At 44.7% G+C, this 27,865-nt stretch overlaps 2 protein-coding genes and 1 long non-coding RNA gene across 6 annotated transcripts in view; 2 read left to right on the forward strand and 1 right to left on the reverse strand.

Moving 5' to 3' along the window:
- The window catches only part of DCAF5 (DDB1 and CUL4 associated factor 5), a 79,200-nt gene extending 72,930 nt beyond the window's left edge, over nucleotides 1–6,270 (reverse strand). The window contains exon 1 of one of the 2 annotated variants that reach the window (XM_071744446.1): nucleotides 6,017–6,270. In XM_071744446.1, coding sequence (XP_071600547.1) covers nucleotides 6,017–6,230 — 214 coding nt within the window. In that variant the 5' untranslated portion in view covers nucleotides 6,231–6,270. Of the gene's footprint in view, nucleotides 1–5,818; nucleotides 5,839–6,016 lie in introns of those variants that run through there. The other variant, XM_071744447.1, reaches the window with a different exon arrangement.
- A 498-nt stretch (nucleotides 6,271–6,768) lies between these two features.
- On the forward strand, nucleotides 6,769–10,484 carry LOC139796447 (uncharacterized). The gene is made up of 4 exons (XR_011726008.1): nucleotides 6,769–7,030; nucleotides 7,181–7,326; nucleotides 9,106–9,276; nucleotides 10,050–10,484. It is a non-coding gene; the product is annotated as an uncharacterized lncRNA (long non-coding RNA).
- Nucleotides 10,485–15,938: 5,454 nt separating this feature from the next.
- EXD2 (exonuclease 3'-5' domain containing 2) lies at nucleotides 15,939–27,318 on the forward strand. Of its 3 annotated transcripts, none has more exons than XM_071744448.1 (9): nucleotides 15,939–16,021; nucleotides 17,304–17,701; nucleotides 18,559–18,815; nucleotides 19,788–19,914; nucleotides 20,639–20,952; nucleotides 23,214–23,320; nucleotides 23,528–23,663; nucleotides 24,416–24,772; nucleotides 25,634–27,318. In XM_071744448.1, the coding sequence occupies exons 2-9, from the start codon at nucleotides 17,363–17,365 to the stop codon at nucleotides 25,848–25,850; spliced, it is 1,854 nt and encodes a 617-aa protein (XP_071600549.1). In that variant the 5' UTR covers nucleotides 15,939–16,021; nucleotides 17,304–17,362; the 3' UTR covers nucleotides 25,851–27,318. The 3 variants fall into 3 exon arrangements, with proteins under 3 accessions (XP_071600549.1, XP_071600551.1, XP_071600550.1); XM_071744450.1 differs by having other exon boundaries at nucleotides 24,416–24,622; XM_071744449.1 differs by lacking the exon at nucleotides 15,939–16,021 and adding an exon at nucleotides 16,121–16,273.
- The last annotated feature ends 547 nt before the right edge of the window (nucleotides 27,319–27,865 follow it).

Consider the following 27,865-nt stretch of genomic DNA (forward strand, 5'->3'; position numbering starts at 1 on the left):
CCCCAGTTCAGTGGTGAAGCAGCCAGAGGGGTAGGTTAAAGAAGTTGACCTGGCAGAAAATCAACTGTCAGAGAAACCTCTCCTTCCCTTTTCCTTCCCCCTGTTCAGATGATTCCATCATAACAGTTTATGATTTTAAGCTCTACAAGTGCCATATTACAAACAACAGACAGGAGAAATAAGTGAATGAAATACAGCATGAAGAAGAAAAGATCAAGTAGCCTTCTAAAATCTTTCCTCCTGTAATTGAAGACTATTTCTTTGTCCTGTTCCTGACAGACATGGAAAAGTTTGCAACCTTATGTAATAATAATTAGTAACACTTCCATGCAACCTAAGAGTTGCATCAGTACCTACTTTTCTTTCTCTAGAATAAATGGACTTTTTTCATTCAGACTTTCCTTTTTCTAGACCTCTGATCATTCTTCATATCCTCTTCTGAACTTCCTCAAATTTGTCCACATCTTTCTCAAAATACCATGCCCAAAATTGAACACAGTGCTCCATCTGACATCCCAGCAGCACCATTACTTCACATGCTTTATCTCTGATGATATTTATGTTGGGATCTACTACCACATTTGGATCCTCTTCTACATGACTATGATCTAGTCACCACAGTACATGTGTACAGGTGAGTATTTTTATTCATGTGCTGTAATTTGCACTTGTTCCTATCAAACTACATTACACTTTTTCCAGACTATGTCTCTTAATTAACTTTATAATCAACTCCTATCCTTTGAAATTATTGCTGCCTTTCCTGGTATCACCTTTAAATGTTATAATTTCACAGGCATTGATGAAAACATCGTGTAATAACTGGACAAAAAACACCTTCTCACACAGAATTCTGCTTGATAGTAAGAGACCAAGACTAAGTCTGCCCCCCCTTTACTTGATCCCCTTTGATCAACCCCCTTACTTCAGAAGTAACACTTGACTACCTTTGCTAAGGTCACCCCATTCCCCAGTTTCTGGCTCACATTCCTTCAGATTTACATGGCAGCCAAATGACAGCTGAATTTCCAGTGTCTTTTTGCATCCCTACAAGTTTACGATCATAGAAGAGCTATTAATTTTTGCATTATCTGGTGAGAGAAATAGAACATACGCATAGATTAAGTAAACCTCAGATTACACTAGGTCCCAGAAGTTATCTTGAAAGCACAGTTTAAAGTAGAGGGGGGAAAAAAGTGGGAGGTTCTGATAAAGATACTCATGTTTGCAAGAGATAGTAGGCATGAAAAGTGACAGATAAATTAATAGGAAAACATTCACCAAACTTAAGGATGGGAGAAAGAAAACCGATTACATAGACTAAGTAAAGATGATTTTTAGAAGCTAAATTTCAGGAGGAGATGATTGGCACATCTGAGGGTAAAAGTCAGTTGCATATCATTGCATGGTAAATTTAATTTCCATGCATGAACAGTTACGTTTCCCAAACTGTTAACAGAAAAATACCACTATGTAGGATATTAAGTGTTGTAGACACATTTTGCCCAATGAACTCTCTCATCTTCAACCAGCAGCTAGTTTTAACTAATTTCAGCCTATGTGCACATTCCTTAAACATTAAGCTTTCCTTTTCACCCTTGTCATTCTACAGACAGGGCTTTTCTACTTCTCACATTGCACATTGGAGCCCTCAACACAAGAAGGACATGGAACTGCTTAGAGCAAGTCCAGAGGAGAGGCACAAAGATGATCAGAGAGCTGGAGTACCTCTCCTATGAAGACAGGCTGAGAGAGTTGGGGTTGTTCAGCCTGGAGAAGAGAAGGCTCTGAGAAGACATTATAGTGGCTTTCCAGTACTTGAAGGGGCCTACAGGAAAGCTGGGGAGGGACAGTTTACAAGGACACATAGTGACAGGATGAGGAGCAATGATTTTAAACTGAAAGAGGGTAAATTTAGATTAGATATTAGGAAGAAATTTTTACAGTGAGGGTGGTGAGAGACTGTCACAGTTTGCCCAGGGAAGTTGTGACTGCCCCCTCCCTGGAAGCCAGGTGGATGGGGCTTTGAGCAACCTGGTCCAGTGGCCCATGGCAGGGGGTGTGGGAACTAGATGATCTTTAAGGTCCCTTCTAAGTTCTAACCCTCCTATGATTCTATGATCTTCTGATCTTCTCCTGAGTATCATCCTCCTCTTCCCATTTCTCTCTCTTTTTTTCTTTTTAAATCCCTGTCCTTATGCTTATCCCTTCTAGCACTCCTGCCCTCAAACATTAGGTGTTCCTCTCTTTCTGCCCCTTCCTAAGGTGACACTGCTGAGTACCACACAAGTACAAGGAAAAGCCTACAGACTGGCTCCCATCCCAATCTGTTGACCTCAGCTTCTTTACTTGAAAACACAGTTAGTTAGCAACAAAATTAATTTCTATTAAATGCGTGCTCCCCAATAGAAGATTTAAAGCAATTAAGATACCAAGAATTTTCAAACACACTTTCAAAAGGCCTGCTGAGGCTTGTCTACACTGAAGTTCTCTCCAAAATCCTAACAGGAAAACCATCTGGAACTCTAATATAAACCCCATTCAAGCAGTTTGAAGTGTTTACTGAAACAGTAATCATTACCCTTAAAAACTTGCTTCCAGCAGATACATAAAAAACAAGTAAATCATAAAATGTGGGACAGATACCCAAGAAAAGCATTCCAGCCAATACTGATGAGAACAGTACTAATTTGGATGCAAGCTAGCATTTAAAGGGCATTGGTTTAGCCACTCTGAATGCACTGTATTAGCTGTAGTTAAAAGAGTTCTAACAAGGCTCAAGTTGTTAACAAGTCAGTTAGCTACAGTAGATTTCTTCTCTAGGTAAAGATTACACATATTACTTAAGACTGAACAACCAAAAGGACTGCTTGCACTCTCCCTTTTCACACACTCAGATATCCCTGTTAACTCTCTTAGCTGTTAGAAGCGCAGATGGAAGCATCTAACATCTCATCCTTACCTCAGCACAATGACTATTTTGAGGAAGAGACCCACATGCCATCTATTCTAAGGCTTTATCTGCATTTGAAAGTCTTCTGAAGCAACTCTTCTAGAAAACTTCAGATTAGAGACAGCTTATACCCTGCTTTTACCTTTCATCTGAGCACTCATTCTCACCATTTTTTTCCCTGCCTTTGCTATTTCACAGTTTCAAGATTAAGTATGACCTTAAAAAAGGAGTGTTGAGTGTAATTTTAATGGAGCCTGGGCTTATAATGGTATGAACAGAGCATCCATATATTTTTCACCTTTTAATTTCTTATTCTTAACAAATCACCTGCCATTATAGACCTTATAGTCACAGATAACATAAAACTTTGTTAAAAACAGCTACCATAATTAGAGCTTTTAATTTTCTCAGGGCATCAATACAAGGACAGATTTAAGGTAGTCTGCTCTTAATTACCCCCCAAATTTGTGCACTACTGACACAAGTAACTTAAGCATCCTCTTTCCACACCTGACTTTTTAACTTGATTCCTCGTCATGTCATGAAATTTAAAAGAGCACAATTCTAGCACCATTCCTATGTATGGAGGAAAAGCCCGCCACCCTTAAACACTCTGTAGCTTTATGAGGAGTTAGGAAATTGAAAACTGGGCATGGGCTGAAAGACTTCATTTAACCTACACATCTTTTGGTGTTTACCAGATGGGAAATCTGCCTCCATGCTCTCACTGCAGCTACCTTGACTCAAACAGTTTGGACAAAATTAATGCTAAGAAAGGCCCTTGCAGCCCTCAACTTTTTATACTTCCACTTTTCAACACAGGAAAGTGCATCAATGATATGACAAGATCTGAAGTGTCTCCCGAGGCCTTCTACAGCAAAACCAGAAAATACTGATGGTTTTCCCATCACTTATTATGAGGGGTTAAAAAAAGCAACACAGATTGTATTTGAGCTCTCTGTAGCACATTATAAGCAGAAATACATAGCTCTGCTTACTTCTGGAGAAGGATCTGTACAAACAAGCACACCAACTCTGGTACATCTAGGAACTTCATTCCCTTCCAATATTGCCCTGAATATATACATACATATGTGTGTGTATGCATATATATGTATATTCACAAGATAAATTGATGCGTATCTCAAAAGTTGCAAGTGCTTATAGGTAAAAGACACCCAGACAGGAATACTAAGATCCTTCATGGACACTTGCTTCAAAAATCCTGGGCTTAGGCTTTTAACTTTCTCCAGGTAAGAAAGCTAAATTTAGGAACATCTCAATGTATCAGTTTCCACTGAAAGGGTTATAAGGTGTTTCTATTCTGCCCTTGCTTAAAGATAACCAAAACCCCACAACTTGTTTTTAATTGACTTCTAGTGATATTTCTGGAGTTATTAGTGATACTTTGTGACAGAGCCCGCCTCTGCCCGGACACCTCGGCAACAAGCAGCCCACTCAGCCATGTCCGCATCACTTCTGCAGTCGTCCTTGTCGCTTCTTACAGCCCACCAGAGGCAGGTCAGGCAAATCCGAGACCCTGCCGCCCCTTCTCCACTCCTTTGCTGGGAACCAGGCCACTACCCTCTTGCAAGGGACCACTTTCAGCAGAGCTGCCACGGCCTTAAGCCAAGGAGCCCTGCGGTTCCCCCGAAGGCCGTTGCCCCACACGACCGGGAACGGACCCTCCCCGGGAGAGGGAGATGCCGGCAGCCCCAGACCGGGGGAGTGGGGGGCCGGTCCCTCAGCCCGCTTCCCCCAGGGGCGTGGGGAGGCTGGGACGCATCACCCGCGGCCTGCAATGGACACTGCACACGGCGGCCTGGCCATCCGCAGGGACAATCCTCTCCCCGCCGCCCCGAAGGGCTCTGTCCTCTCGCAGAGAGGGCGCGGGGTCCGCCGGCTCGGCGGGAGAGGACCCCTCCCTTGCCCCTCATGGCCTGAGTCCCCGGGGCACCGCACCGTGCCCCGCAGCGGGCGGGATAGGCCCTCGATTCCCCGGCCTGTCGCTAAGAGCCGCCCGAGGAGAGTGCGGCCTGCAGCGCCCGGCCAGGCCCCGGCCTGAAGTTGCCTCTTTCCCCGCCGCCCCTCCGAGCCAGGAGGCGGGGAAGGAGGGAAAGGCACCTGCGCCAAGCGCTACTGGGGTGGGGGGAGGCGGGCAGCCGGTGGCCGAGCCCCGCAGCCTCTCCCCGGTTGGGGGGGAAAGGGGTGCTGAGCCTTCCCCCCCCCGTCCTCAGTGTCGCAGCTGATGTCAAGCCCTCGCCTCCTTCCTACCTGACAGCATCCCCCACCCCCATGGCTCCCTCAGCCCCGGGCGAGCAACAGGGAGGACCTGAACCCAAAAAACGTCACCACGAAAATAATGTTCCCCCTGTCCAAACGTGCCCCGCAAGGGGAGGAAGGAGGAGGAACAAAACAAAACCTTACTCCCCTCCCCCAAAAGGAGATTGGGAGGGGGGGCTTGGGGGGTGTTGTTCCCAAAGTGACCAGTGCCTCAATTAAACCGATCCGGTTCCCCGCCCAACACCGAGCGGGACGTCAGAGCCCCCCCGGCAGAACTCCGGCCCGCAGCCCGCCCGTCCCCCGACAGGGACCGCTGACCCCCGCCCGTACCCTGGGGAGCCGGCCCGGGCACGGCTCTGGCAAATGCCACCCGGCACCCACAATGAACGCCGCGGGGATGCTTCCCCTCCGCCGTCGTAACCCCCAAATAATAATCTTTTAAAGGGCAAAACACGCGAGCCATCAAATAAAGGGGCACCCCCTGCTTCTACCCTCCGTGCCCTGGAAACACTCTCGGAAAAACTTTGTCCGTGGCTCCCCCCCCGCCTCTACCTTCCCCCAATAAATAGTAGAATTTAAAACCTGTCAACCATTTTAGATCTCTACTTGGGAAACATTCCCGGGCACCGGTGGGTTTGAGAAACGACTCTGAGCGCCGTCGCGGCTGCCCTCCCCCTGGGCCTCGGGGGAGGCGGCTGAGGAGGAGGAGGAGGAGGAGGAAGATGCTTTCTGGGGAGGGGGTGGCGGGAGGGGGCGAGGGACGGGGAACGCTGGCTTTACCTGAGACCAGCCACTGGCCTCCATTGTTGGAGAATTCAATGGCATTGACACAGCCGAAGTGGCCCAGAAGGTCCTTCTTGTAGAGGTTCCTGCAGCCCCGCAGGCGTCTCCGCTGGAAGTCCTGGGTGAGCAGGGGGTCCCCCTCCAAGCCCCGCTGGGACAGGAACCCCACCACCGACCGCATGCTGCCCCCCCGGCCGCCTCTCCTCTTCATGCTGCCGCCTGCGCCGCTCCCCGCCGCTCCTTCCCCCGCCGCCCCTTCCCCCGCCGCCGCCGCCGCCGCCTCCCCTCCCCCGCTTCCCCCCTTGTTATGGTTATGATGATTTTTCTTTAGCCAGCCATGGCAGAGAGGTGTTAGACACTCCGCCGCTTCCTGATCCCGCTGGCTCCTCCCCGCTCCCCTCAGCAGCTGATCCTCAGCTGCAGCCCGCGCCTCCCGGCCAGGCTCTAACGTCGCTGCCGCCGCCGCCGCCGCTTTTTAACTCGCCGCCGTAACGGCGCGGGGGACACAACACACACACGGGCACATTCGCCGCTCCGGGGACGTGCGGAAGGACGTTTCCCGCTGCTCGCGGACGCGGGGCGAGCTCCTCAGAGGAGCCGGGCCGGGGCAGGTGAAGGGGGAAGGGATCGCTGTGGAACCACGGCTGCCTCCGCCCCCTCCCCCCGCCGGGTCCTGCGGGCAACTCACCGAGGGAGGATGAGAGGCGAAAAAAAAAAAAAAAAAAAAAAAAATATATATATATATATATATATATATACACACACACACACACACACAATGCTTACGGTTTGCGATGTCCTTCGTGAATGCTGAGTGATTTCTGCTGGCTTTCCAAAAATTGTGTTCTTAGATAATTTTTTTTTCTTTAGGATGGTTTTTACGAGGCTCTCTGAGGTTTTATTTTTTGCTCTCTCTTGCTTCTGCCCGAGCAACACTGAAAATAGGAGAGCTCCTGCTTCTCAAGTGAGCTATTAGACCTCTCTTCAGCCCCAGAAGACAGTGGGAAACAGGTGAATTTTCTTCTCCTGCTCTTCAGCATTACTAACCCCCCCTAAAAAGCAACTGGCTAAACAGGTGGAATTAATCTATGTTGTCCTTCACAGTTTTACAACACCCTAACCTGAGTGCTTGTGAGGAAAGACATCTTCTGTCTTTCACAGGACTCTGCCCCTCATGTAGGAGCTTCATCTGAAGAGAACCACCCATGGGGAACAGAGCAGAGCTCCCCGTCCCACCTAGCAGTGTCTGACTACATGGTCCTGAGCACAAGGTGAGTCGTCCCAGACCTGCACCTTCAAACTTTCAGGTCTGTATTTCCCCACAGATGCAGGAGAACTGGCACCAGTACCTAGGGAATACAGGTTTTGGAAGGTGAGGAATTAGCCAGACAGCACTGGTCTTCTTTGTGTGGAACTGCACCTGCTGCAAATTAAGGGTCTCCAAACTTCAAAACAAAAAAATCTCTTCCTGACATGAACTGTGGTATGGAGGCATTATTGAATGCTGTTAGACTGCTGCCATGGTACAGTGGCAGCTTTTCAGTAGAAACTGACATTATTTAATTACAGAAAGTCAGTTAAATGCTTTAGGATTCTTCCGGGTTAAGATTCTAGAAAGAATGTGAAATCCTGTAAACCCTGCTTTTTAGTTGACAATACTATAACCATATTTTTAACATGCAACAGAAGAAAATTTTTTTTCCTTCAAATCAGAAAACAAAAAATTAAGAAAATGTAATAAAACTATAGAACATTCTTACATTTCAACTTTTAATGCAACTTTTTTTCATGTACTATCAGTTAAATATAAATATCAGAACTTACCTGCAGGTATATTCTGACATATTCTGTGAACTGTTTTATGTTAGAATTATAATTAACAATGTTAACATTGATGTGAAAAATCAAGAAAAGTTAATATCTTCTGCATCTGAGCTATATGAATATTTTTTGTAGTTACAATTGTTGATGACCAGCTATTGCTATGTAACATGTCTAGCAAGTTTCAGTATAGACAGACAATGACCCAGTTCATCATGATTTGTGTTTTATTATTACCTTAGCTTCAGACACACGTAAGTTGCACTAGTATAAATTATATTATATAGCTCTCTTGCCTGCATGCCATGAAATTCTGTTGTTCACTGAACAGAATCTGTTGAATCAGAAACTGTTGTTCACCCCTGAATTCCAAACTTCAGCAAGTGAAATTACATTTTTTCGACCTACAGACCCCATCAGTTTGTATTCCATTCTCTCCTCCATAATTTTCATATAGCTCACATCACCATGTGGCCTGAGAGCCTTCCAGAAATACACTATGGAATCACAGTATTGTAGAATGGTTTGGGTTGGGAGGCACCTTAAAGATCATCCAGTTCCGAGCCCCCTGCATGGGGAGGGACACTTACCACTAGATCAGATTGCTTAAAGCCTCATTCAGCCTGGCCCTGGACACTGAGACTGTCACTTTTGTCCACATGTGGTTCATTTTTAAATGTTTCCTGAATTATTGTTCAGGTTGGATATCTTCAGTTTCTGTATTGAAATAAATAGATGTAGGAGACTTCCATTTCAAATGTAACACAATCAAACCTCCAGTCCTTTTTCTTCATGTTCTGGATCCGGTCTCTAGGAAAGCTTTGTACTTACATGTACAAATAGAAAGAAAATAATTTCCAAAATCTCAGTGCTAGGGTTTTTTGAAAGATTTAGCTGAGGATTTTAAAAATCACATTTGTAAGCAGTCAGAAAGAACATACCACATTGTCAGAATTTGAAAGAAAACTAACAGAAAACTGCTAAGCTGTTCTGATAAATTCAGAATTCTCTTGTATGACCATGTAGGTTTTAAAAAGAAGTGTTGGTAAGCATTCTTTTTGCTCTGTGATTCCTTTGTTTTATTCAATTTTTAATATAATACCTAAAGAAATTACCTTGATCTATTCTGGTAACATTTTCTTTTGAAAATAACACAGTGCTCTGTTAATATTGCCGGAGTGGTGTAATCTCTTCAAAACACTGACAGTATTGGTGTAAGTCATACTGAACTAACATCCATGAATCATCTTTTTGTACTTCAATAGGAACCTCCTGCAGCTTAGAATGAAATTGAGGCATGGACAGTTTTCAGTCAAGCAGGCTGGACTTCATCAAGTTACTGTTTTGTTGGACATGTTAGCACATGGAATGCTGTCCTGGGACTGTTTCAATGTCACCAACCAAACTGTTGAGCCTGGCCAGACTCAATGGGCAGAGTAAGTCAGGGTCTGCTGGCACACACAGCTTGAGCAGCTCAGTTCTGTAGTATGTTTGTAGTCTGCTCCATGCATCAAAAGCAGCATGAAATAAAGCACTAAAATGTTTTGATTGGGATTTCAATAATTGGGCAACAGAACATCCATAGAACAAAGGAAAAGGCTACAATCTGAGTGTGAACAGAGGCCGATAGATCTGGGGAAAGGAGCAGATCTGTAAATCATCTGCAGACAGTTGTTAGTTGCATTTCAGTTGAGACAACAGGGAGGTAACATGGAAGGATAAAAGAAGACCCAAGGATACTGCTCTTGGAGTCTGTCAAACAAAACTCGAATGAAAGCTTAACTAGGTTTGAAGGAAATAATTTAAGTGAAGAATGATTGATTGTGTCAGGTAGAGAGGATGAAGTTTAAATATTTTTTTTATTTTTTTTTTTATTTTTTTTTTTTTAGCTCTGTTGAATTTTTGAATGTGTTTGGTTAATCCAAAGTGGCAACTGAAAATTTTGGGCACTGATAGTTAGATATCTATGGAGTGAGACTAGAAGTGAAAGAGCAATCAAGAGAACTGTTATTAAATCTTGTATTACTTTATTTATACAGGGTTTTTTTTAATTTAGAGAGGAAACAGAAAAAAATGGAAGGTAAACCAAGTAGTTTGTCATATTTTAGCCATGTGATTTGTAGAAAATTTTTCTTTCTGGAATTTATTCCCTATAGTGGAAATTAGGTTGCTTCTGAGCTTTTTTTCCTTTTGCTTACCAATTTCACAGACCATAATGGTGGAAGGAACAAGCATTGGCCTCTGAATCATCACCCCCTGGGGCTTGTTCAGCTCAAGATGTATCTCTAACATCCAACTGTTCCAATCTAATGACTTGTGGCCGCTGAAAACTGGCTTTATTTTTTGTGGGTATGTGTCCTGTCCCTTTATTTGTGCTGATGCTGCTACTCATTGCACCTGCTTGTCTGCTATCTTAGTAAGGTTCATTTGGCTCATGGAGTCTCCAGATAATTGCCAACATAGGCTAGTCAGGAGTGCCCAGCTGGGAACAGAGTTTTGGTAAATGGGGGATGTCACCTTTGAGGCAGCCATGAACTGTGAGGCCAGCTTAGATGTGATGCCTTCTGGAACTGAACCACTGGGGTAAGTTAAGCAGGTCTTCAAGAAACAGAATTGTGAAATTCCTCTCTATTCCTACATAAGCAATGAAGAAATATGTTGATGATGATCAATGTTAATATAACTCATCCTCATGGGATCAGTCTGGCAGCTTTCACCTTTGAGAGCAGTTTTTTCAGATTCTTTGCAAAGCCAGCAAATTCTGGCAGATCCCTGCATGGATTTACTGCTGATTCATCTTTTGGCTTAGGACATAGTTTCACTGAGATCAACCTCTATGGTGAGCTAGTTCAAGGAGTCAAACTAGAAGAAAACTTTTTTTTCTTCTTCTTCTGTGGTATCTTTCTGCTCACTTAATTCCTTGAATCAAACTGGTACTAGGTTTTGCAGACTGAGACAGTAGCAGGATGACAGGTAGAAAGGGGAAAGCAGAACTGCCTTTTCAGCTGGAGCTAAACCTTCTGTCCACCTTGTTTCAGTGTGGAACTCCACCTCTAGGATGTGGCTTCACAGTTGAGTGAAACAGACCTCAAATTCTGACTTTTTGATGAAAGAAGCAGTCCTACTGCCTCCCTGGTATCTGCCCTATTAAAACAAACCCTGCTCAAAATTACTTGTATGAATAAGCAGTCATGGGTTTACCAGCACTGACACAAAGCAGATAAATTATGTTAGGAGTTGAAATGTGACTTTGGCTTTCTTGTGTAGCTTGGGATGGAGCCACAAATAGTGTTACTAATGAGCTAGTGGGGACTACACACAGCTCTCTGCTCATTGTCTGCTAACAGCAATTTGAGTCTTGACTGGAGCCTCTTTCCTTTGATACTCCATAATCATTGATTTTCCTTCAAACACTAAGTCATTTAGCCTTGTCTTCTTCTTGTTAGAGGATAAGCTAATGTGATTATGTATTTTTTTTCCTGTGATCATCAGAACAAGTAAAGCCTGGTTTTCTATGGACTCGTCCTGATGTGGCACTGCTGTGTGGATTCTCATATGTATATTGAGCAGTGTCTGCATGTGCTTCCATTTCATCAGTGACAGCTTTATTAGGATCTGTTTCATTGATGTGGCTTTGCATTTTACATAAGTTATCTTAATACAAATTTAGATGGAGTTGGGCAATGGCTTAAACAATTTTGGGGGGATTTTTTTTTTTTTTTTGGCAAGGAAAGGAGGGAAGAAAGGGGGCACGCAGACGAAAACACCAACAGAGTGTAATTGCATAAGACTTCTTTCCTTTAGAAAATAAAGATAAAAATGTGTCTTTTGACAGATACCTCTGCAGAGATCTCAGATCAGACTGCACAGAGAAAGAAAAGTAGTTCTTCTTGTTTACAGTGTAAAGGCTTCCCATTACCTGCTGCAACAGGCTTTGGAAACTATGTTGGGTTTTTGGTTTTTTCTAGAGTGCACTCATGCATGAGTTGCTTTCATTTATTTTTAATTTAACCTTTATATTTGAGTAAATGGTTATGTTGGTTGTAAGACAAGCTGTTAAACAGACTTCTGGTTTACAGGATTCTTCGTATATCAGTGATGCCATGAAAAATAAGGGCTTTACATGAAGCCAAGGATACAATACTGTTACTGTAGAAAAGCTGGACTTGGGGGTTTTATTATATAGCACATTCTCTGTGAGACTTTCCTTGTGCAATAAATGCTGGGGCATTTTATGATTTTCCTCTCTTTTATAACTGCACATAAGCTCCCATTACCTTAGAAATGAAAATAAATGATTTGTAGAAGGAAAAATTGGACTATTTTAGATTTTTGGGTGGATGACAGTTTATTTCAAATGAGTGTAGCTTTGAACAACCTGTTCAGGTTTGGTCACAATCATGAGCTCATCTTAAGAACTCAGAGTTCTCTTGTGCCTTGCCTACCCTGTAACAGGGCAGCTGGTTCCTGGAGCACAGCTACATCAGCTTCTTGGGTCTCCTTCCAATAACTTGGGCCTTGAAATAGGTCTGCAGTGTCCCCAGATGTTAGCTTTTTTCCTTGAACTAGTTTACTTATTCTCTGACTCTGTCATTACAGAAATGCTGGTGCTGGAGCATGGAGCAATCAGTCAGGTTGAACAGGAAATGTGGGATTGCCCTTCCTAGTGGCCATCCAGGTTTATGCTACATTACTATGACCACATAGAACACAGCACTATACATTACAGGGGGACTAAGGAAAAAGGGAGAGACAGGAGAGAGAGCAAGTCCATCTGACTGTGGGAGCTCAGTTATAGCCAGACCTCTCCAGCTTTTTCTCCCAAACGTACCCTTTCCTCCTGAGCATGAGTCATATGATGAGCTTCTGAGCAGTCCAAGCAGTGCTGGCTTCTGCCAGGTCACCTCCATTTCTACTGGACAGGTGTGTCTGGTGCATAGGGACACAGGGAATGGATGGAGAAGCTATGGCTGGGCTACAGCTGTAGAGGAGAATGAAACAGAGAAAAGATGTGCAAGTTACTGCAGTGTGTGAGGTTGCACTGCTTTGTAACCCCCAGAGGGTAAATATAAACATGGATAAAAATTCTCCACTGTAGAACAAGGGTGGGGGTCTTTGCAGAAAGACTTACTATACAGAAGCTGTAGCTTTCAGGTAGAAAGCATTTGTATGCTCAAAATATAGACACAAGCCAATGGAAAACAAACTTCGTGGTTGGACTCGGTGATGTCGGAGGTCCTTTCCAACTATGACTATTTGGTGATTCTGTAATGTGACCACATCACCAGCAAGACCTGATATGATTGCACCATCCTGGCTTAGAACAAGCAACTCTTTAAGATTTGATGGCCTGGTCATCTTATTTCTGACAGGGAGAGGGCCATACTTGCTCAGAGAAGCATTCTGGAAACCAACTGCATTCCATGTTTGCTATCAATTTGTCCCTAACTCATTCCTGAGTTTAAAAGAAAAAAAAAAAAAAGTGTGTGGATGGGGTAAGCAAGCATTCACCTACAAACAGAAAAAAATACTGCTTCTAGAGAGATTTTCCCTCACGATAGCCATAAGCTGCTTTGTTGCACCCCTCAGACAATCTGTCTGCTCTACACCAAGTCTCTGCTAGGAAGATCCTCCTGACTTGATGATCGCATGACAAGTGGCAAAGTGAAAAAATGAAATTTGACACCTGCAGAAGGATCATTTTGGAAAGCAAGTACAGGATGGTTGGAAACATATCCTGTGCCTCATGCCAGAGCCCGGAACACCATCCTGGGCCTAGAGAAACAAGTCTTGTGGAGACATGGTAGACCCGAAAGAACTGAGTCAGACAATGGAACTAATTTCAAAAATAGTCTTATAAGTAACTGGGCCAAAGAACATGGTATTGAGTGGTTATACCATATCCCCTATCATGCACCAGCCTCAGGTAAAATTGAAAGGTACGATGGACTGTTAAGAGTTACCTCAAAGGCAATGGGTGGTGGAACCCTTAAAAACTGGGACAAGCACTTGGCAAAAGCCACCTGGTTAGTTAACACCAGGGGTTCCGCCAGTCGAGCTGGTCCTGCTCAGTCAGATCTTTTACACACAGTAGATGGGGCCAAAGTGCCTGTGGTGCATGAAAAGAATCTGCTAGGGAAAACAGTTTGGGTTTTTCCTGCTTCAGGCAAAGGAAAACCCATTTGTGGGGTTGCTTTTTCTTAAGGGCCTGGACACACTTGGTGTGTGATGATGGAAGATGGAGAAGTACAATGTGTACCACAAGGGAATCTAACACTGGGTGAGAATAGTTAATTTTTGCTTGTTTAGCTTTATCAGTAGAGCATGGAATTTCGGGGAGTCATGAATTTGCATCCCACATTAACTACTGTTATGTGAATTACTGCATAGACTAACAGTGTTCTGTGAGTGTTTTTCAGGATGGTGTTGTGGTGATGAAACCAGAATTAGGTTCATCAACTGGCATCCAGTAACTTCCTCGAAGTTAACATCTGCAACCTGCAAAGTGGACCATGGACATAAACTGTGACAATTGCTCCTTGTTTTAAGAGTGTGCCACAATAGATGAACATCTGCAATCATAGGCTGAATTATTTAGAGGATTTTAGTATAGAGAGATAGTAATAATTTGTGCATAGGTGTATTTAGGGATAAGTGACAGTAATGATTGGAGCATGATGCAAATGGTATGGAATAAGGGGTGGAATATCTTGGTTTGGGCCAGGATAAAGGTGATTTTCTGTCTTGTACTTTTGCTTTCAGCTAAGTCCCTTGTAAGTAGCTGCACTTGCTGAAATTATCAGCAAGTTTCTCAGTGTCTGCTTCTGGGACTGATAACTCTCAATGTTTATAGTTACAGCTAGAGACTGGTGTGCAGAACCAAGGACACTGCTCAGCTCTGAGGAACATTTTGCCCTCCAGAAGGAGAAAAGGAGTAAAGAGGTAACACCTGCAGCCATCCTTTGGGGAGGAATGGACAAGATAGATGGCCAAAATTGACCAGAGTATTCCATTCGATTCCATACACGTCATACTCAGTATAAATTTGAGGGATCACGAGGGTCAAACCCCTTCCTGCTTCCCCTTCTTCCCCTGTCCCTGTTTGCTTCAGCATCCTGGGGTGATTCTGTCCGTTCCTCTGCCTGTGGTTCTGATCCATCCCAGCCTGGATCTGTGTGTTCCTGCCTCCAGCTCCCTATTGCTGCCAACTCCAGGAGTCCAGTCTGGACTTTCCCAGGGCTGCCCTGCAGCCTCGGTGGTGACGTGAGAGTTATTGGGGGAGGAACGTGGTATCAATTTTCCTGTATATTTGTATATATTTAGTAATAATAAATTTGTCACGGTTTAACACTGTCCAGGCAATTAAACCGAATATCAGATGCTCTCTATTAATCTCTCTCTCCTCCCTGATAACAGAAGGAGAGAAAATAAGGGAGAGAGACTTATGGGTTGGAAACTAAACTACACAGCTTTAATGAAACAGTAATGATAAATAATTATAAATAATTGCCAAAGCAATTTAAAGCAATGTTTCCTGCAGTCCCAGTGCCTCCTTAAAGACCTGCAGCTCGCTGGCATTCCCACAGCACAAAGGTTGGGAAACTGCAGGCACTGCAAAGGAGCTGGGTGCTCAGGCTCCCTTCAGTTGCAATGGAATTTGGGCTGGAAACTTGTTTGTTTTTTGACAGCCTTGGCGTCAAGACGTGATGCTGATAACCCTGAGCACGGCAGCTGCCTGCGCAGTCACTGTCCCTGTGCTCTGACGTCACGGCCCTGACGTTCACACTTGTTCCCCACACTCAGCTCTGCCACCATCTCTCGCTCCTCACCCTTCCCGCTCCATTTGTCCACCCCGGGAGACAACCACGCAGGCGGACCGGGGGCCCGAAGTGACCGAGGAGGCAGCACCGGGCTCCCGCAGAGGATCCGGACACGGCAGCCCGCGGACAGCCGGTGCTGCGGGCCGGGCCGGACCGATACAGAGAGCGGCCTCACACCCCACCTCAGCTGCCCGGCCAGCACATGCCGTACAACATGGCGGCGCCCACAGCTCGTTCCCACCGCCGGGAAAGAGGAAGCGTCCGCCGCTCTAAGCCTCCCGGTGTGCGCGGCGACCACCCCACCGTCGGTTCCTGCTGCCGGAGGCAACGGTTCCGCGGGGACGCAGGTAGTGGGCGGCAGGTGAGTGCCCCGGCGGGGCGCCCGTGTGTCGGGCGGCGGCTGGGCCAGGAGGGGAGGGGAGGGGAGGGGAGGGGAGGGGAGGGGAGGTGAGAGATCGCTGCTGCATCTCGGGGCCGGGCCGCACCTGCAGGTTCCCCGGTTGCGCAGTCCGGTGGGCCCGGGGTTCCTTCGGCCGGGCCCTTCGCGCTTCCCGCCTGCCCGCCATGGGGGGCGGTGCCCAGGCCTCTTCCCGGTAAAGTCCCGACCAAGCGGGCAGGGCCTCCGCCCTCCCTGCCCCCGTCCCTGTGGGGCGGCACAGAGAAGCGCGGTTCGGTTGCTCCGGGGGGCCCAGCTCGGGTCCCCGGCCCGCCGAGCCGAGGCGCCCCGCTGCCCCTGGGCGGAGGGAAGCGGCTGTGGGGCTGTGTCCTCGGGGCTTCTCCCGCCGGGCAGGGGCGGGAAGGGGGAATCCGCACAAGCGGGGATCGAAGGGCCTTGGGTTCGCGTTGAAGCGAGGGGAGAGGCCGCGGGTGTCCCCGAGGCTCACGGCCTTCTGTCCCTGCGTTACCGCCCAGCTCACATTCGCTCAGGCATCCGCCCGTGCCCTGAAGGCGGCTGAGGGTTTCACAGGGTAGCACCCACCACAGCTTCTCCTGTCGAAGAACGTGTAGGGGTGAACTTTTAAAAAAATAAGGCAGTGAGTCAGAGAGATGGGGATGCACCGGCAGGACCTATTTCAGTTTGCTGAAGGGGAGCTAAGCTTTTATATGGCAGAGGGAAAATTATCCCATAAATAGATGCTATTACTCTAGGGCTTTTTAATGCCTAAAGAGCCATTTTAGTATGGATGTGAATGTAAGGGGCAATGCCTGTTAGTTAGTATGCATACACATGCTTATTCATGCATACACATGCTTATTCATGCTTAATCTTGTTTACTCTGATCTGGTTCCAGTCTAAGCTAAAAGATGTTGATAGTAGCCATGATGACTTTTTTTTTCCTTTTTTTTCTTTTTTCTTTTTTTTCTTTTGTGGAGGCATCTATCTGCCCCAGTATAAATCAGTGGATTCCCTTCAAGGTTTCTGGTGGTGTGTTCATCAGCAGCATCCAGTCTGCTGTAATTGCCCAGACCACCCCTGCAGCAGTCTGTTCCCTGATCCCCAGTCTGTAGACCCAGTCCTTGTTCTGTCAGGATTGCAAGTTGTGGCTAGAACCTTGATATGGCACCCGTGGGTGTATTTAATACCCCCAAATGCATTTAATTAAGTTGTCTTTAATTCCCACTTCTCTCCTTTTTCTTTGCAGGCCATGATAAAATCCTACAATTCCGTTTTGAGTGAGTGAAGAGAAGGGGGATAAGGAAAATGCCCAAGCAAACAGCAGTGACAATTACTGTGGCAACCCTCCTGGGTATTGCAGTGGGGGGCCTGGTTTTGTGGAAAGCAGCCCAGCGTCGGAAAGGAAAAGCATGCTGTAGTAGTCAGCAAGAAGCAGCAGTCAGAAATTTGGGAGATGAGAAACTGATTAAGGCAGAGGATAAGGAGGTGTTTTCCTTCTTCAGATCTCCCACCTTTTCCTGGGTAGAGAGGACCCTTGGTGCAGACATAGTAATAGTTTCAGAGCAGGAGGAGTGGGATGGCGTTGAACCTTTGCTGAAGAAGGACCTGGAGAAGTGGCCAGTGCTTGGAATTGATTGTGAGTGGGTGAGTGATCAGGAAGCACCTCTCTCCTTTAGACTGCAAATTACAATGGGACATTGTCTGGGGAGTATTGATTCCTTTGCTTGAATGGTTGCAACAGGACTGACTACTGAAACAGCCTGTGTGATTACCTGTCACGACAGTTCTCACATCTAAGAGTGCTGACTCTTAAATTTATAATTCACTAAGTGGTGATAAATTAATTATACTAAATGTAGTGATAATTGTATGGCTAAATGTAGCATAACATGTTTTGCATAATATCTCTTTAAGGGTGATTTACTAGCTACTAGAAGTAGCTTCAATTTACACTGTTTTAAATCCAGCTTCATATTTAAGAAGAAATTTCTTAAGGATAATAAACCCCAAAAGCAGGATAATACTGGTATGTAGATATAACTCACTGAGACTACCAAAAGGGAAGTTCCTCTTCTGCTGGTACATTTGCCTGTGTGAAATCTCAAAACAGGCTTTGAGTCCTTTATAAAGTCTGGCTTTGCCATGATTTTGGCTGGAAATGTATTCACCTCACAATCATTAGTATAAACCACAGGTAAACAAGGTGTTTGCCAAAAACGTTCATGTAGTGGGTGGCTTTGTGCTGATGTGGACTGAGAAATGTGTCTGATTTCTTTCACGGGCTGAGCTGTAAGGGGTGAGGGTGAAAGAGGGAAAGTTTCTTTTGTAGGAGTGTGGCAAGCAGCAGCTTGGGGACAGTAATACTGTGAAACAGGTCACATAATTTACAGCAAAAATTTAGACACGGAAGGCTGTATAAACTGATAGGGATTTCATGTCTCTAGTGGCCTCTTATGCAAGTATTACCATAACCCAGACCCTGACTTTTGTCTTTATTTCAGGTATCTGTGGAGGGAAAGGCAAATCCTGTATCCCTCCTACAGATGGCTTCTTCCAGTGGCCTCTGCATTCTTGTTCGGTTGCCCAGGCTTGTTGCCAGTGGACGGACTATCCCAAAGACCTTGCTGGACATCATGGCAGATAGTGCTGTGTTGAAAGTTGGGGTAGGATGCTGGGAAGATGCTTGCAAGTTGCTTCATGATTATGATCTTCCAGTCAAAGGGAGTGTGGATCTCCGCTATTTAGCCATGAGACAGCAGTGAGTGTCTGAAGACAGAGGCAGCTCTATTTCAGGCATCATTTGAGTTGGAAATATTTAAAAAGTAATTTGCATTGATACATGCTGCATGAGACCAGGCAGGTAGGCCTGGAGTTCTCAGGGTGGTTTCAGAGCATGGGCATTGACAGCTGCAGCCCAAGAGCATGTCACACTTCTGATAAATGGTGTTAATGGAAATGTTAATTGTTCCTGTTAAGTCTTCTCATGCAATACCCATACATAATCTTCTGAGTGTCATGCTTCAACTTGCAAGATGTCCAGGAACAGTGGTGTAGAGAATGGTCACCCTGCCAAACAGATGTTTGAATGTGCTGCCTAGAAGCATGGGGTAAATAACCAGAACCGTTGAATTCCAGGATTTCTTGAAAAATTACTAAGATACACCATCTCCAGTTTTCTCTTCTAATAGCAATGCTTCTATTAAAGGACTGCCATTAAGATGCCATTTTCTCTGCCTCCATTCTTCCTAAAATAAAATATTTCACTTGGGAATATTCTTCATTTACAGTACGTGTGTGCCTGGGTGTGTTGTTAGGGATCTAGGACAAGGTTTTGTCTCTAGTGACCAGGATTCCTCTGAGTCATTCCTGATGCTCATGCTTCTCATGAATCCTTGGGGCAAGTGTTCCATCACTCTTTGGTGGACCTCTTTAGTTCAGAAGTGGTAGTTAGAGTCAGACACCAGAACCTGAAATGTTACCAGCTCCCAGCTTTGCCTGTTTTGCATATTGCAAGCACTGGACTGTTACTAAACCTAGAAAAGGACATTTTAGCTGGGAGGTGGGGGGTGGAGAGGGTCTGTAAAGCTGGCAGGCAACTGTGTGCTGTTTGACTGGGAGTCCTGCATTGTGTTCTGGTGGGTTAGGGTGTGTGAGGCCACTCAGATTTGCATGGGTGTATAGTTTCATTTTTAATATTTTTTTTCTCTTCACTTTCTTTGTTAAACTAAAGGAAGGATCTACTTCACAACTGCCTTAGCCTTAAGTCTTTAGCTGAAAAAGTCCTGAACTGCCCACTTGACAAGTCTCCTCATGTGCGTTGCAGCAATTGGGAAGCAGAAGAGCTGACACAAGATCAGGTGCGTCTTCAACTTAGCATTTTGGGAGAAAAAACAACCTTCTTACTAGAGAAGAAATATTACTGTAGGGAGATTTGAGCTTTCTTTGAGTTACCTCTGTGGTCTGTAGTTAATTTCAGACTGATTGGCCCTTGTTTTCCTTCAATTCTGGAAGGTCTGTAAGGACAGATTATTTGAAGAAGTGGTTGTGCACCCAAACCCTCACTTTTTTGGTGTTGTGGGTTTTTTTTCCCCAATCTGTATCAGTCAGTGCAATGTAAGAGAAAGGCCTCTGAAACCTTCATCTTTACATGATTGTACAATTGCCCTGATTACTCATTTCCATCAGTGTCATGCTGCAGGTGCCTATAAATCAGTGACCGGTAGAGGGAGTGGCAGGATAAATAACCACACTGAATATTCACAGCCAGCCTGTCAGAAAGGAGCTTTTTTTAGTTAGGGAGGGCATGGTGGGGCAAGAATGTGTTTGAGGCCTGGCTGACCTGAATTTTCTTCAGTCCCTTGTGGTTTCTACAGGCACCCATGAGTGTTTCAGGTCTTACTGATGCTAAAAATGTGGGGTGTGGTAATGTTATGAAAGTGTCACACAAATGTCAGAACTTTGTGTGAACTTCCAAAGGAAATAAATCCAGCTTTGGGCTTTATAGGACCAACTGCTAAAGACTGGTAATGTTTGGGAATGTTTGCTGTATGACAGTATCTCAGTGTCTATGCTTTTCTGCAGGTTCTCTATGCTGCTAGGGATGCTCAGGTCTCAGTGGCTCTCTTCCTCCATTTTCTTGGATTTGTCAGCCTTCCTGCTTCATCTGAAGTCGCTGCTTGGGAAAAAGCCCTGAGTAAATGCCGGGGCTTGGTGGATATCCCATTTAGAGGAAGAAGGAGTGGCAGCACAGGAGAGGAGAAGAGTGGAGAGGGCTGCTCCCCTCAGAAAACAAAGAACCGGAAATCTCCGGTGAATGCCCATCCCTCAGGCAGTCAGACAGTGAAAGATCCTCGGAAGCAGAAGCGAAAGCCTCTGGGTGTGGGGTATTCTGCAAGGTGAGCACATTTTACTCCTTGCACTGCAGATGGGAATGATGTGTCATGGTCTTCACATTAACCAAAATGGAAAATATGGGCTAGGAAAGGAAACACGGGACCTAACAGTCACGAGAGCCAGATCCTGCTTCTGTTTTACCCATTTCCCTCTAGTTTTGAAAGTTGGGGCAGCACTTAGATCTGTACCAGATCATGAGAAGGTTGAGGAGTTGTCTTCAGCTTTTGCCCTTCCTTCTTATATGGAGGCATTAGGTGGAGAGCAGATTCCCAGCAGGAAGCAGCTGGCTGTCCAGATGGCATTTACTGCCCAAACAGCTGTGCCCCATCTCCAGGGAAAAAGTGGCAAGTGCACAGGGCTTGTCCTGTTAGCAGGATCTTTGTGCTGGTCCCCTAGGGCACTGTGTCCACAGGGATGCCAGGGTACTGAGCAGAGCTGAAAGCTAAGGTTAGGAGGGGAGACAGAGGTTCTGTGAAGTGCCAGAAGACAGAGGAAGGAACAACACTGCTCTTGTGTGTTGGCCAAGGGGAGAGAGGAGGGAATGGTACTACTTTGACCTTGCAGGGCCAGCTGTGGCTGGATTTAAGATCTCCATTCCACAGGTGATCTTTATGGAGAAAATCTTAAATCCTTAGTGCCTTTTGCTGATGAAAGTTTGGTTGTTTCTAAAATAAACCAAGTTGAAGTAGTCTCTTTGAGCTCAATGCAGTGGAAGCTGTGGAGTGCTAGTATATCTGGGCTTGTTTGGACCACGTGGATGTAGGAACTGAAATTGACTGTAATTGCCATTTGGAAAGAAAACCAGTCATTTCAGTATTGGTTTTCTCCACTTGCATTGGATTGGCAATGAAGACATTTTAATGCAGTCAATAATATTGATTTCATTAGCAGTCATTAATGGTATTGTGTTGTACACAGCAAGCCTCTTCAGATTTTCAAATTTTTTTTCAGTTGGAGCCTGTGTCATACAAAACAGAAAAACTTCACCTCATGGGAAGATTAAAATTTTAAAGTTTAAACAAAATGGCACTCCCAGCTAAAGTGAGATTTCCCCATATTTGTTTATTCACTGGTTTTAACTGCACTTGAATTACTGAGAAATCTGTAGACTCACCGGTTTTTATAGTATCTCCAGCAGTCTGTCTCTGGTCTGTAATAAGACTAATTATAATAAGATGTGATTTTAAAAGTTCTTTTCCACTTTTCCTTTCTTTAAGCCTGCTTAGCTTTAATGTTTATTCATTTAGAGTTGGGAAGTACTCAAATTATCATTGTGATGGAGCTTAACTGTTGATGTGGACCTCCTGTATAATTTTTTTTTTTTTTTTTTTGTTGGAGTTTGTCCACACTTGGACCTCAGAGGAAATCAAGTTGTCAGATTACATAGCCTGTGAATCAACCTTTTTAGCTGGTAGAGCTATGCTGGGTGTGTATTGCTATGATCTTGCTGGAAAGAAAGAAAACTTTTCCATAGTGTTTTGTGACACATCTGTATCCTTGGGCAGTTTGTCCCAGGTGCTTGCTGAACCCAGCATACTCTACTCTTCAGTTTTATTTGAAGAGGATTGGTAGAGTAAGGAAACATTTTCTTCCAAACAGAGCCCTTCCACACACTGCCACAAACCTCCAGCAATCAGTGAAGCAGGACTTTACAGACTAAGAGTGAGTGCCTGTGTTTCACAGGGCTTCAGCTTGGCTTCATTGTTCCCATAGACTCAGTGGTTTGGGTTCCCAGTGCTCCAAGAGCTTTTTTGCAGTATTTTTCTTGGGTGAATGAAGATATTGCTTTTCACATTATGTTTTAGAGAAGTTGTCTTAACAAAACTTTAAAACATGGGCTTACGAAGCTGATCCTTGAAACTTCCTTGCCTGTAAGTTGACACTCTTTTAGTTCACTCTTAACTCTTGGCTTCAGTTATTTTTATTATTCGCCCTCTTTGACTTTAGTTATTTTTTTTTGTTTCTAACATAAGTGGTTTTTTTGGTCAGAATTTATGGCATTTCTTGAAAACTGGGATTCACAGTTAAAATTCTGGACAGCAGAGATATCTTGCAGTCAGCTGGGGAACCCCTGGAAAGCTTCAGGTGTTCTGTTTCCCTTAGCAGCAGCCTATGCAGTGCTTAGGAGCCTTAAGCCTGTGTTTAGGAGCACTGCTGTGATTTGGAGGAGGCTGCATGGATTGCAGTGTGGAATGCATGGCTTGCAGAGAGCTGTTTTTTTTGGCATGCTGTTCAGTTGCTGTGCACTGCCTGTGTTTTGTAGAAAATCTCCACTGTATGACAACTGCTTCCTGCACGCGCCAGACGGGCAGCCCCTGTGCACTTGTGATCGCAAGAAGGCTCAGTGGTATCTGGACAAGGGGATTGGAGGTAAGCATGCCAACTCCTGTTGGTATTTGAAATACAGCACTCTCTGAGCTTTCTACCTTGTTTCTTATGTCACTGGGCATAAATTTTTTGTATGGAATTACTGCTGGGCAATCGCTACGTAATGGCTCTTATGTTTTAGCATTGTTATTTTCGCTTTCAAATACAAATTTGCCTCGAATAGACTCTTGTTTGCCTTTATCCTTTCAGACCTAGTTAGCACAGACCCATTTGTTGTGAAGCTGAAGTTTGAGCCTTCAGGACGTCCTGACTCTGAAGTTGATTATTATCTGACAGTCAAAGAGAACCTGTGTGTTGTATGTGGCAAGCGAGAGTCCTATATCCGGTGAGTTTTGTGGCATGAAAGAAAAATATATCTTTTAAAACAGGACTGAGGTTTGCACCTAGTTTGACATCCAGAAGCTTGTTTAGTGGCCTGAAACATCATGCTTGTTCACATCCTGGGTGGGTCATTGCTGTTTGAATTCTTTGTAGTCTGTGTCTGGGTGAGTCTGACACATGCAGCCCAACCTTCCATCTTCTTCCAGGAACATGGGGTGTTGGTCCTTGGAGAACAAAGTGTCTGGAACATATATGTGCTTCACTTTGAGTGACAGGGGGCAGCAGTGTGCCAACACACACTGTTCCTATGGCATTCCCTTCTGAAAACAGCTGTACTATTGCTTCCAATATTTAATCCTTATATTTTTTAAAAGTTCAGGTGAGCCTGAAGCTCATGAGGTCACAAAGGGTGAGATTGTCTTTGCAGCTGCTGCTATGTAGCTGGGAGGTATGCTTCTCCCAGTGCCTTGTGGGTTTTTTTTTTAAATTTTTTTTTTTTTTACAGTATGAATCAGGTTTTTGTTTTTTTTTTTTTAATTGAAAACAATGAATTTTTGGAAGGGAAAAAATAGAGATGCAGAAAATCTGCGAAGTACAAATAAAATGATATTGTAGAACCTATTGCTGTACTGAGAGTCCTGAGCAGGTTATCTTTGTTTTCTTGGACTTCTACTATTAGTTGACCCTTTGTGGGTGAGGAAGAAGAGGAGTAGCAGCTCCAGGCAAATAATAAGCTCTCTGGTTTGTCTTCCCTAGGAAGAACGTTGTTCCTCATGAATACCGAAGACACTTCCCCATACAGATGAAGGATCACAACTCCCATGATGTGCTTCTGCTCTGCACATCCTGCCATGCCATCTCCAATTACTATGACAACCATCTCAAGCAGCAGCTGGCAGAGGAGTTTGGTGCCCCCATGGGTTCTGAGGAAGGTGTGAGGCTGCTGGAGGATCCCCTGCGCAGGCAAGTGCGCTCTGGAGCCCGAGCCCTGCTGAATGCAGACAGCCTGCCCGACCCCCGAAGGGCAGAACTTCTGCAGAGTGTCAAGGACTTCTTTAACACAGAGGTTGTCACCCCAGAGATGCTCCAGGAAGCAGCTGGTCTGGAAACCAGGTATAACAAGTCCATCAGTAGATGTAGCATTTTAGTAAAATATGTTGACACAGAAGTTCAACAAAAAGTTGTCTGCACACAGAGCCCTGGGTAAATAGTACTGCAGCAAAAGACACAAAAGTCCAGCAGGATTTGCAGAGCTGAAGATCACACTGACCTCTCTGTGTTCTGCCCCTCTGAGATCCCTCAGGGTCCTAAGACCCTCTCTTCTTTAGTTCCTCCACTCAAACTATGACATTCCATCCCTTATTCCATTCCATTCCATTCCATTTCTTGCCATACTCCGTACATGCCCAGGGCTGGATGGCTTTTGCTCTGCGAGCAGTCTCAATTCACCATCCTCCTCAGCCACTTGAGTCATGTAGGACTCCAAACTGCAGCTTTCCACTTCTGCTGACTTCCTACAAGATGGCAGGGCCCATCGGTGAAAAGACCAAATTGCTTCTCATTATCTGAAAGTTCGTTGTACAAAAGGGGCCTTCTCAGCACAAGTCACTGTCTCATCTCGTGGCATGCCAGAAGTATTTATCCTCTGGCCAGTTCATGATCACCTCCATGATGCCTGGGCCATCAGGGCTCCCTGTTTGAGCTTGTTGTGTTGTCAGGGCAATTCACTTACTCCAGGTGACATCAATAGGATGTTGTGTAGGTGGGAGCCTCTCTTTCCCTGGTGTAACTGTGTTCCAGAAAGCAATCTTGAGTTGAAGCAGAGCTTAAAACTCTCCCTGCTTGTCACTATGTGTCTGTAATTAAACTCTGCATCTGAAAGTATCTATCTTCAGTGTCTTGCTGTTCAGTCTTGCTTGTCTGGAATCAGACAGTGGGTTTGTGTGAAAATAAGCTCTGCTTGTGTCCTGGCAGGATCTGCAATGAGAGCTACATGCCACATGGACTGAAGGTGGTACAGTGTTTTGCTAAAGGAGGCCTGCGCTCCCTCATGCAGCTGGAGAGACGCTGGAGGCAGCATTTCTTGGACAACATGCAGCCCAAACATCTCCCAGAGCAGTGGTCAGTGGACCATAACCACCTGAAGCTCATCCGAAAATATGGGGAGGATCTTCAGATCGAGTTGTCATGAAACTAACTTCCTGGGCTCTAGATAGCATCTAATGGACATGTGTAACTGAAGGTGGAAAGACTGCTTTTGTTTCTTTGTCTTCACTAACATCTGGGCCTGGGTTTGCAAACAGTAGATCTGCCAGGTTTGGCATTTTAAAGAGTTAAATGCATTGACTTGAAGTTTCAGGTGGTTTGGAATTTTTAATCCTAGTCTGTCACTGACTAGTTCAGTGCAAGAGTGAGATACTAAGGGAGCTTGTCTTCTGGAAGTGAATATGGAGAGTTATTTTCTGCTCCCCAGGATGGCTGATGTTTCCAGACTGTCTCTCTTAACATGGAGCACAAAATATGAACAATTCCAGGTCTTCCAACAGATACATCTGCACCCTTAGCTGCACCTGGAGAGTCTTCTGACGAAAGTCTTTACTTTCAGTGCAGGTGATATGAGTTTTTTTCAGAGAAGACTCCCTGCCAGAGAGAGTTTCCTTTTTTGGAAGTGGCAGAGAAACCCGGTGCCTTTTTTTTTTTTCCTTTCCCAGATTCTGAGCTGTATCAACATTGCATGTAGGCCTCAGAGTTGCTTGGTGGTAGCAGCCAGAAATGGCACTGACTGTGGCAGTATGGAAGCACCCATGCCAACTCGTTTCTTAAACAGCTTCCAGCAACACAGTCTGTAAAGAACAATGTTATTTCCTACATCCTGGAATCATAAAATGATTTGGGTTGGAAGGGACCTTAAAGATCATCTAGTTCCAACCCCCTTGCATGAACAGGGATGCCTCTTGCTACACCAGGTTGCTGAAAGCTCCATCCAGCCTACTCTTTAACACTTCCAGGCAGAGTGCATCCACAGCTTCCCCGGGCAACCTGTTCCAGTGTTTTACCCTCATTGTGAAAAGTTTCTTTCTCATATCTAATTTAAATCTACCCTCTTTCATTTTAAAAACAATACCCCTCCTCCTATCACTACATGCCTTTGTAAAATGTCCCCCTCTAGTTTTCCTGTAGGTCCCTTTCAAGTACTGGAAGGCTACTATAAGAGCCTTATACTTTTTTATCATTAATAGCTCTTGGTGGGTACCTTTTATATATCAGGCTGAGATGGGGTCAGGTGTGTTGAAAGGGATGGGAGGAAAGAAATTTCAATGAAAGACCAGCATTTTTTAAGAGGTCAGACCACATATGGCAGAAAACTGGAAAACCTGGTGTTCTGCTTCTGGTTTTGATATGTGTTGATCAGCAGGTCATACTCTCCCCATGCCTGTTTCCCTATCTCTAAAATGGGACTAATTATACTTACCTACCTCACAAGGGTTTTGTGAGGCTTAATTAATTCATGTTTTTGTAAAATGCTTTGAAAATGTAAGCTTGTGTGTGCTAATTATTACTGTAGTTTTTTAACATGTGCTACTGCCTGACTTTCTTAAATATTCATGGTTTTTTGCCTGGTACTAGACCATAGTTAAATATAACTTTTTAAAAATGCATATCCCTTTCTGTGAAATCACTTTTGATGATATTGATTGCATGAGATGAGCATGCTTCTCCTGAATGATGAAGCTATGCTCAACTTTTATAGGTCACTCTAAAAAAGTTTCAATGAAACCCTTGTCATACTTCACATTACTGCATATAGCACAGTTGACTCATCTTTTAGTATAACACTTGACCAGCTGTGATCATGTTTGAAACTCTCCCCTATCAGATAATTCAAGAAATTTCACAGACCAAGGATGAAAAGCCTGTTTGTAGCAGAGCCTGTATGAGATAAGTAGGAGCCGTGGGGAAATGGTATGCTAATGCCATCCCAGAGGAGTTACAGTAGCAGCCTGAGCACAGGGAATCAAAGATTGATGATAAATACTACTTATCACAGAGCTACAAATGAGACCATTTTCATTATAAGGGCATTTTTTTCCTTTCCTGTACAGACCTTAACAAAAACTGATCTAGCCAAATGTTTCTGCTTATTCAGTTCAGCTTATTCACTCAGCTGATTGTAATCTCAGCAAGGACCTCCTGAGTATCACAGGA

This window comes from Heliangelus exortis, chromosome 5 (genome assembly GCF_036169615.1).
Source record: "Heliangelus exortis chromosome 5, bHelExo1.hap1, whole genome shotgun sequence".
Taxonomy (NCBI): domain Eukaryota; kingdom Metazoa; phylum Chordata; class Aves; order Apodiformes; family Trochilidae; genus Heliangelus; species Heliangelus exortis.

Coding starts and splice junctions, on each gene's coding strand:
- EXD2 (XM_071744448.1), top strand. CDS start 17,363: ATGCCCAAGCAAACAGCAGTGACAATTACTGTGGCAACCCTCCTGGGT. Junction 20,953..23,213: donor GGTGTGGGGTATTCTGCAAG/GTGAGCACATTT, acceptor TGTGTTTTGTAG/AAAATCTCCACTGTATGACA. Junction 24,773..25,633: donor GCAGCTGGTCTGGAAACCAG/GTATAACAAGTC, acceptor GTGTCCTGGCAG/GATCTGCAATGAGAGCTACA.